Raw genomic sequence first — 10,433 nt, 5'->3', positions numbered from 1 at the left:
CCGATGAAGCCTTTCAGTGGAGAACGTGGTAAAAGATTGTCTCAGTCCATCTCAACGCAGTAAGTTTTTTTTAGCTTCGGACGTTTGTGCAGCGGTGAGTTTGACTAGTAAACACAAATCCAACCGAACCGTGTTCAACCTAACACAATTCGTGTAGTGGTTTGTTTGACCAATAAACCAATCAAACCGAGCCGTGTCCAACACAATTCAAACCAAATAAAAAGTTTCATCTCAATTATGAAGGATAATTCTAGACATAATTAAAAAGGAAAGAGTGCGGAAATCACTTCCCAATTCCATATAAAAATTGAAAGGATCATTGGGCCCTATGCTAATCCACGCTTTATTCAAGGCTCCGAACCCGGTTAAAACAAAGCAACCTAATGAGACCCGGGTCCCCATTACACATCACGTGCCTCCCAAATTGTCAGCCCTTTACCAGTGCACATACAGTTAGCCCTAGCGCGAGCGCGAGAGAGACACCCTCTCAAATTCAAGCTCGGACCAAATCCTCTAACTTCTCAATTCAAAACCACACAGAGACAGAGTCACACAGCTCTTCCTTCGTCCGCGTCCGCGTCTGCGGCTCTGCAACTGCAATTCTACTCTTACTTCTTCTTCTCCTTCTTGCTGTTTCTTCTACTCGTAGCTCCACTGGAGGTAAAGATTTCGAGCTCGCAGTAAAACCCTAACACCATGTTTGTTTATTGATTTATTTAGGGTTTGGGTTCGGGAGATGGTAAAAGGAAAAAGTGGACTGTTGGTGCAGGTTTTGCTGCAATTTTGCCACTGTTGGAATTCAAAAGGCTGATAATTTGACTGTAATTAGTTGCTTTAATTTTGTTTTAATCTGCTTTTTGAGTGTTGTGATTGGTAATTTGAAATCTGGTAAAGATAAAGGTTTTGGTTACTTCAGTTGTTAGGTGTTATAAATCTGGACATTTGATAAATTATAGTTCCATGAGAACTCAGTTTATTGGAGATATGTTTCAAAATTTGATTTTATATTGGGTTATTCGGTTTGTGCAAAGTACAGAAACTATAGAGTTTAAAATGTTTAAATTTGGTTACTTTTGGCTAACTGCAGGCTTAGTGCTTAGAAGCTCATTGTTCTGCTCAGTGATTTTTTATTGTCGATTGTTGCAGATATCGCCAGATCTGAGGTTTATCTGTGAGGTTTTTTGTGCTACATTCTGATTAGACGACAGGTCTGATGGATTTTGATGAGTATGATTATTTAGAGAAAACGGTTGAAAATCCTGAACCCCCGAAATCAAAAGAAACTGTGAATGGTGGTGAGGAAGCTTCAAAATCTGGAGAGAAAGGTCGCAGCCGAAGTTCAAGGCATAAAGGTCATGAGAAGGGTCACGATGAGGAGCGTCACTCAAAGCGTTCAAAATCAGGAGATGAGTCCCATGAACGTGGTAATCATAGGCACAGAGAGAGGGGATCTTCTCGTCACCGCTCACAGTCCAGAGACAGAGAAAAGGATCGCCACAGGAGTAGCCGGGATCATAGAGGTAGGGAAGACAGAGAAAGAGAGGAAAGAAATGGTAAGGAGAGAAACAGGGAAAGAGACAAAGAGCGGGATCCCGATCGTGATAGAGACAGGAGAGAACGTGACCGCGAGGGTGACAGGGACCGGGAGAAGGAGGGTGACAGGGACCGGGAGAAGGATAAAGAGCAACCACGTCAAAGCAGGAGCCATTCAGAAAGGCGTCGAAGTGATCGGGATGAAAGAGAAAGGAGCCGGGAGGTGGAGCATAAAGAAAAAGATAAGGAGAAGGATTTGAGGGAGCGGGAAAAAGAAAACAGGTATTCTTTCGATTCATATAGTTTAGCTTTGTGGCAGTTAAATTCTCTGTCAGACTATAGAATTGATTTTTGGATGACCATCATCCTTTGTAGCAGTGGAAATTATTGATGGCAACTGGCAAGTCATTGCATGAGCTTATTACTATTAGTGCTATTAATCGCATGGAGGAATGATATTGCTTCTCATAATAATGCGCCTTATTTTGGGAGAGGATGTGTGGGCCTATTTATAAAATGTTGGATGGTGCTCTCCTTCTGTTCCCTGTTGATTTAGACAATAGTTCCTATGAGAGACACAACGCAGCCCTTTTTTTAGATATGCATTTTGAAGGGATTGCTCTTGGTAATGCATTAGTGCTTTTCTATTTTATGAATCAGGGATCTAAGGGATGGTAGCATTAGCAGTCCAAGAGTATATTATGCTTTTACTTGAGGATCAAAGAGTATAACATGCTTCAAAGAATAATGCACCTCTAAGACCAACTCCAATGGTTAGGGTTAATACCTAATTTTTTAAACCAGAAAATTTAATTTCTAAGCCGAAACAAATTTTTTCCTCCAATGGTTTTGGCCTAAAATTTTAGCACGAAATTATTAAAGAATGATTTTAGCCAAATTTTATTTTGGTAACTTTTTTTTTAAAATAAAATTTATGTAGATTATCCTAATTTACTTTTATGAACATTTTCACATAAAAATATTTAAATTCCAATAATAAATGAAAAATCACTAAACCTACCTCATTCTTACACATGTGCACCAAATGAAGGAACATGAAAAACCGCACAACCTACCCATTCGTAAACACAAATACATGTGGATAGAAAGCAAAAAAACGGAAGACTTGTTTGACAAAAGTGAATTTTGTGTGGGTGTTTGAACAAATACATAGGTATTTATAGAGTTTTTGGGTGAATTTTGATTTAAATAATTTTTTTAATTGTTTTAGCCGTTGGATTTACTTTTGGGTTGTTATATCTTTTTATTGTTACATTTACTCATATTTGACCTCAACCATTGGATTTATTGTATTTAGAAATTTGATATAAATAAATAATAAATAAATAAAAATAAAATAAAAAATTTGAATCTGGACCATTGGTTGGACATCGTCCGATAAAAAAAGTAGTTGTTGGTATTTCCGCAAGTGGCTGAGTTTAAAACTCAAATTTTGAGTTTTAACCCAACCATTTGAATTGGTCTAAGTATGTTTGATGCTAATTTTGGACCTCTGAAATTTCTTGGAACAATGTCAGCTGTCTCTTTTCTCAATTTGTTGAAATTAGGATCATGGACCAAGCACTCTTCAACAAGTTATGGTGGAAAAAATTTGTGTAAATCTGTTATCAAGGCCGAAGAGGCATTTAGTGAGAATCCTTTGTCAGAATTTTGTTGGTGCAATTTTTGGTACTAGTGTCTACCAAACCTTTTTGTGGCGTCAATATCTTCTAGTTTGCTCTTTTTTCTTCTTTTGTATGTATGCATATTTGTATGCGACAAGTTCAAACGGGCTGTTGTCCACAAATGACACTTTTGTGAATTACATGGGTGTTGGGACCTGTGACAGGCATCTGTATTTTCCTCTCCTCCCTTTTCTCTCAATTGTACATGCCATTTATAATGGGAGCATTTTTGGTTGTTGGGGTAACCATGTAGTTGCTCGCTCTGTGCACTTAAGTATCAATGTGACAATTTCAGAAAAGGGCAGATGGTTAGGATGGTTGTGTTTGTGTATTATATGCTATATTTGCTCTTTGTGGTGTCTCTGTGTCATCTCAAACCCAGGAATTAGTATTAGGGCTTCAGGCCAAACTGATCCAAATTACTAAATATGATTTTCTAGATTGAAGTTCATTCAAGTTTTTTGTTTTTGATGTTCTAAAACTGAAGCTGGTGAGCTGCTTTACATTTATAGTGTTGGTAAGAACCTTGGGGAGAAATTTATCTGCAAAAAGAGAATCCTGTTCATTATAGGAACATTTTAAGTTAATGGAGACGTTGTCTGCTGAAAAAAGTTATGTCTGGGTGCATTTTGGTAACTAACTTTCTTTCGTTTTGCTAAGTGGTCAACTCACTTGATAGTGAACCAATTGTGTACTTATTTGTAGTCTCTGATTGCTCTACAGTTTATTAAGTTGCTTGCCTTTTGTTTTTATTCAGCCTAGTCTCACATGGGTTCTGTGCTGGATGTGGAACTGTATCCATCTTGAACATATAATCACCTTTTATGTGCCCTAGATTGTTATTTCTTTCCTCCCAAGTATTTCCCAGCTTGGATAAGTGGGTTCATGCTATTGTTTAAATGAATATTCTCAGTTAGTCATACTTAGCTTCATAAGTTACTTATATTTAACAGCCTTAGAAATTCTGAATATTGAACACTAGATTCTGGGAACTCGCAGATACGCTAGAGCAATCATCAGATGGTCTTTCTGGCAATTGGGCCAGGCACAGCTCAGGTCATGGGCCTTAAGTGTTTCTTCTAAACTTTCTGGACTCTATTTAGAAGCTTGCAATGCAAGATTGAGGGTTCAATGTTGGAGAATTTGACCATGGTGGTGATGTCATGTAATGCTTTTCGTTATCGTCTCCTTCTGAACTCCGTTGCTTAATTATATTTATTCTGTTGCAGAAATGCTGGTAGGGGGAGAGATGGGCTTTGCTTAGAGAAGTATCTCATCTTCTGGTGCTTATGGGAAATTCAGTTTTCAGTGGTTACAAGATTGGCTGTCATTTTTTTAGTGTGTATATGTATACTTATTCACGTGTTTGAATGCTTGCCTTTAGGGTTTAGGCTGACCTTTGCAACCTTTGGAAATTCTTTTTTTCTTTTTGTGATCATTGGCTCTGGAGAGGACTTTTGTAGCTTTGCAAGCTTAGATACCTGCTATTATCTTACCCAATGTGCCTGTATATGTACAAAAAATTATACTCACATACAAGCTTTTATTCCCTATTTTGAGAAACTTATGCAGATTGCTCATCTTACAGGCCTCACCTTTGGGTATTTCTTGTGCTCTCTTTGAGAGTCACATTTATAAAAATTGCATCATTTTAAAGTAACGTTTTGGGTGACTGCAAATAGATTTAGTATGTGTTTTCAGTTTATTATAGGGTTATTACTTTGTTCTGTGTGTTTGTGATTCTCTATCTGGAATAATAGCTTCTAACAGTTTCCAAATAATTGCAACTAGGTCCTTTGGTACCGCCATCCATACAACTTGATGGTGCTGTTTCATTTAACATTATATTGTGTATAGAAGGTACTGATCTGTTAATCCATTTTTTGAAGTTGGATTGCATGCATTACCTGCTTAGCAATTAACACCAAATATACGAATTTCACTCAATTGACATATTGTACCCCAGATTGGTTTTTATTATATATTAAATAACAGATTCCTTTCTAGGTATCATTGAGGTTGTTTTCTCTGCCAATCAAGGATACTTTATGTTTGATCTTTACATGTTCTTCTTTCTTGACGTGTTCTCCACTCATTAATGTCTTGTCAATAACAATACCATTGTTTGTCAATTTCTCATTTCTGTGCTGCAGAAGACATAAAGACAAGAAGGAAGAAGGGACAGAACCAGAGTCTGATCCTGAGAGAGATCAAAGGACAGTATTTGCTTATCAGGTATAGCAAATGCGTTGGTATATGCATTCTATTGTGTTATCTTGAACTTCTATCTCCCAGGTTCGTATATCATAACAACAACATTTTGGTGAACAAATTTGACAGATTTGTTTGAAGGCAGATGAAAGAGATGTATATGAGTTCTTCTCAAGGGCTGGAAAGGTTTGTTCATTTCACGTCTATCTATATCATGTTCATATAACAAATCATAGATGGTAAAGCTTCTACACTATATAGCTAAAAGGGACTTGATTTAGAGCGTTAACTTGTATCAATTAAGAAGTTTCTGTTGATTTAGTCCTTGCTTCAACTTAACTGATAACCGGAAACCCATAATGATTTGATATTCTATTTATGTCATTCTGTGGCTGTGGCTGTAGTTGTAAGTGTATATCTATCACTGTTTATCTAATAGCTGTGATTTGTGTTTCAGGTCCGCGATGTACGTCTTATTATGGATCGCAATTCAAGACGTTCGAAGGGAGTTGGGTAGGTTTTCTTCTATCTTGGTGGTAAAAGCTTTGGTCGTTAAGAGAAGTTCACTTTAAGAATAGAATTACTCATTTAGGCACTGTAGGGTTTAAGACGGTGCGAGAGTTTAAAGTCATTTGGTTTGTTGACAAGATGCTATGGTTACATTCTATGGTGCAAATAAAACTATCCTGTTTAAAATCGATTGGTCTCTGTTGGAATTTGGTTTTGGAATGGCTGCCAGTTCTTCCTTCTCAATGGGCGTACTTTCCTTATTTTCAGTTTCTTGTTCAGTACACGGCTTCATTAGACCATTCACAATGTTAGAATTTTGTACCATCAACTTGGAAATTTATGGTGATACAGATCTCCTTTGTCTAAATGCAATGCATATGGTGTAGGTTATTCTGACTGGGCATATGATCATTAAAGGACATTTTTCTCTCCCCTTATTTGAACTATGTTTGGAACTTGCAGTAAAATCTAGCTTACATGTTTCTGTATGTGGCAGTTAGGTTTAAATCATTCAAGATCTAATGTTGTCTAGTTTGTAGGTATATTGAGTTTTATGATGCGATGTCAGTACCTATGGCGATCGCACTCTCTGGTCAGCCTCTTCTTGGTCAACCAGTGATGGTGAAGCCATCAGAGGCTGAGAAGAATCTAGTTCAGTCAACAACTTCTGTTGTCACTGGACCAGGTGGGATGATAGGCCCATATTCTGGTGGAGCTAGAAGGCTGTATGTTGGAAATCTCCATACCAATATAAAAGAAGATGATCTCCGCCAGGTGAGTAGTTATGTGACTTGGTTCTCATGTTGGCATCTCATTATGTTATATAATTGAGCTTGCTCTTTTTGATAATTCTTTTGAGCACTTTTGTTCACAGTTCTTTTTTTCTTTGGAAGTATTGCTGTTTTTTTTGTATTTTGGCTCGGTGGAGTATTTCAATCTTTAATATTTGTTATTTATACAGGTTTTTGGAGCATTTGGTCCTGTAGAACTGGTTCAGTTGCCTCATGATGAAACTAACAACTGCAAAGGTTTTGGATTTGTGCAGGTCTGTTTCACTAGAACTTGCATCTTAACCAAACGTGGATAAAAAATGAATATATCTGTCTGTATGCTGGTTCGTTATAGGAAATTAGAATTGGCTTTAACCAACCAGCCCCCTCTGGAAGAAAAAAAAACGTCTTATTTGAGTTATTTTTTCCCCTTTTACTTATTGTAGCATAGCACACCAATTCCTTTCCAGCTGTCCGTATGATTTCTTGCAAGTTTATTGGATAAATCAAACTCATTGAATCAGTTACTTGCATGCAGTTTGCACGTCTTGAAGATGCTAGAAATGCTCTGAGTTTGAATGGACAATTGGAGATTGCAGGTCGTGTAATTAAGGTAATGACGCTTTATCATATTGTTATTGTACTTCTTTCTCCAAAAGATATGCTTGTGTTGTGAACTCTTTCCAAATTCGTCAATTAGGCTGTTTGCTAGTTCTTTGACATCCTGCCTCTGATGCTTCTAGTGGTATGAGTGGTGCTTGGAATGTTAGTTCATCTGATCAATTAGTGATGCTTATACAGTGTGATCGCTGTGAAATAGGAAAACTCAGCAGGCGCGATAGCACTGAGCTCGTGTTTTCTTAATGTGCACACTGAGTAGCATGTAAATAATGTTCACATTAATGTTGAACGCAATTTTTTAGATAAGTACAAGCACTTGTTGATGATACCATTAATATTGTGACTATTGTCTTAAACGAGTGCACAAGTGTTTATCCTTTTGTGATTGAAAATATGTGTAGTGGTGATGTATCAGTGACTGCCATCATTTTAATTTGAACTGGGTGGATCAGAGTGACACTTAGACGATTGCTTTAGATTCAGTTTTCCAAAAGAAGGTCATTGCATTGGTATTTAACTACATTCACATACAAATTTTGTAAAAGGATGAGTTAACGTAAACAAATATTATTTGGAAGTACACTTACCGGAATACTCATTTTTATTTAGGTGTCAGCTGTTACAGACCAAGCTGGAATGCAAGATCTTGGAGTAAATGCTGGTGATTTTGATGACGATGAAGGCGGTGGCTTGGTAAGTAATATTGCTCATTTCCGATGGCTGTGTGTTTGATAATTCAAAGTAACACACCATTCATGAGTTATGTTAATGTTTTACTGGTTTCGGCACTTTTTCCCTTGTTGCTTTAACTAGTAAGATGTACATTGCCTCTTAAGGGATTGTTGACATCAGCACTACAAAGCAAAGGCCAGTTTAGAATAGAACGAGATTACTAAAGAGTATCTGCACTGCATAATTTTTTGCTTGACCTAATTGAATTGTTTTGATAATTTTACAGTCATTGAATGCCCGCTCTCGAGCAATGCTTATGCAGAAATTGGACCGCAGCGGAACTGCATCAAGGTTTGTCTTTTTTTTGCACGCTGGTGTACTTTGATTTGTTTTCATTAGTCTTACATTGTCTTTGCTTGCAGTATTGGTCCCTTAGGCACAACCGCTGTCAATAGCGCTGGTGTTTCCTTACCAATGGCACCAATCCTGGGAGCTGCACCTGGAATTTCTTCTCTTGTTCCTCCCATTACCTCTGTTCCTGGTTTTGCTGGACTTGGTATTGCAGGGCTTCAAATTCCGACAGCTACTCTTCCATCTGTAGATACAGTAGGTGTTCCAAGCGAATGTTTACTGTTGAAAAATATGTTTGATCCCACAGCCGAGGTTGGTGGTTGATTCCTTTGATAAGTACAGATTTTTCTAATTCTTGTTTAAATTTACTTCGTACCATTCTTTGAATTCTTGTCTCGGTTTTGTTTTTGAGCAGTCGGAACCAGACTTTGACTTGGACATCAAAGATGATGTTCAGGAGGAGTGTTCAAAATACGGGAAATTGAAGCATATATATGTGGACAAGTAAGTTTTGTTTGCATTATTTATATGGCCCTTTCACTCTAATATATATCTCACATTCTTGTTAACAAGCAGGAATACTGCTGGACACGTGTACTTACGATTTGAAACTATAGAAGCTGCTTTAAATGCTCGACATGTTCTCCACGGAAGGTGGTTTGCTGGAAAGATGATCGAGGCAACGTTCATGGTAATTTCATATTTTTGGCGGCCATATATGTTATTGCTTTTGCTTCGTATTCTCATTTATGAAAATGTCTGTCCATTCGTGCAGTTGCCTCAGACCTACGAAGCTAAATTCCCGGACAGCAGATAGGATAAAATATGCAGTGCTGAAAATTTAGAAAAAGTAGCCGGTACACCCCGTTGGTGGTAGCCTCTGAATTTTGGGTCCAATTTTCATGTGAGAGTACTTCAGTGAATCATCATCGGGGCTTTGTGTGAAAGAAGGATGTGATGGCTGAGAATTACGTGTAGGTTACTTTGAAATTTTTACAGCCAGTGAGAAGTGAATTTACAGATGCCCGTGTTTGCAGACCGATGGCTGCTCTCGTTTGTTGAATTTTCGAGTGTTTTCGTTCCCTTACTAAATGGATGGGTGCTGTAACTGCTGTTACTAGATTTGTCTTGACTAAATTGAATGTACAATGCAAGTGTCTTGAAAGATTCGTCTTGACCATCTAATGTAAAGTGAAAATTGCTCTAGTTTTTGGGTCAGAAAAATGGGGTACATCAAAACTTGAAGGAATTTAAGGTACCTCCAGCGTACGCGTTACCGTTCAATACTGCAGGATTCTTGGTTAAAAGCGCAATCCCACCTCCAAATACAACGTAGAAGTTTTGCATATGCATATGCATTGCTGATCCATTTCAAGTATTCTTATGTGTCAAACCAATTTTCTCTTTATACCGGCGATAGTTTAACCTAAATTAATCTCAACTACAGAAATCTAGGTCGGCTTGTATGACAATCATATTAGTGAAAGACCATTGCTTGTCATTTGTAATTTTATCATCATATACATATAGCAAATGTCAGATATGAAAGATATGTGTGTGTGTGTATATATATATATAAGAAACATTTAAGGGAAGGGATTCCTATTTTTTCAAAAAACGGGGATTAGTTGTAGGGTTCACACCACATCGAACCTTAACAATCTGAACCGTTTATTTTTCAAGTTGCACCTCATAGATCATTCTTACAAAATATTAACCAAATTGGAAATATTTAAGACATCTAATTAAGTTCAAAGAAATTAACAAATAAAACAATAAAGTTTTATCTTAAAAATTAAATAGGCAAATGGTTTCGGATTGAATTGAGTTTTTGCAAGAATGATCTATGAATCGAGACTTACAAAATAGACGGTTCGGATCATTAAAATTCAATGTGGAGTAATCCCCACACCTAATCCCTATTTTTTGAAAAAAAAAATGGAGATCTCTTTGTATAAAGGGCCTCACATATATATATAGTTTAGTGATTGCTTTCATTTTCATCATCAACCGTATCCTCCCCACTGTTTGGGGAAACATTACCAAAGGCAATGTTTGCGTTGCCGGGGACTCGCTCCAC

General features: G+C 37.3%; 1 protein-coding gene across 2 annotated transcripts; it reads left to right on the top strand.

Moving 5' to 3' along the window:
* The first annotated feature begins 333 nt into the window (after positions 1–333).
* LOC137727956 (uncharacterized) lies at positions 334–9,559 on the top strand. Of its 2 annotated transcripts, none has more exons than XM_088677298.1 (14): positions 334–660; positions 1,147–1,815; positions 5,372–5,453; positions 5,559–5,615; positions 5,887–5,942; positions 6,479–6,713; positions 6,901–6,984; positions 7,248–7,322; positions 7,940–8,023; positions 8,289–8,353; positions 8,425–8,608; positions 8,769–8,857; positions 8,930–9,044; positions 9,129–9,559. In XM_088677298.1, the coding sequence occupies exons 2-14, from the start codon at positions 1,214–1,216 to the stop codon at positions 9,168–9,170; spliced, it is 1,770 nt and encodes a 589-aa protein (XP_088533424.1). In that variant the 5' UTR covers positions 334–660; positions 1,147–1,213; the 3' UTR covers positions 9,171–9,559. The 2 variants fall into 2 exon arrangements, with proteins under 2 accessions (XP_088533424.1, XP_068322920.2); XM_068466819.2 differs by having other exon boundaries at positions 8,425–8,665.
* Positions 9,560–10,433: the final 874 nt, after the last annotated feature.

Source organism: Pyrus communis, chromosome 10, assembly GCF_041283825.1.
Source record: "Pyrus communis isolate YQ-2024b chromosome 10, ASM4128382v1, whole genome shotgun sequence".
NCBI classification, from domain to species: Eukaryota; Viridiplantae; Streptophyta; class Magnoliopsida; order Rosales; family Rosaceae; genus Pyrus; species Pyrus communis.
Note: the sequence above shows the minus strand (reverse complement) of the source record. Positions and strands in the feature narration are given on the sequence as shown.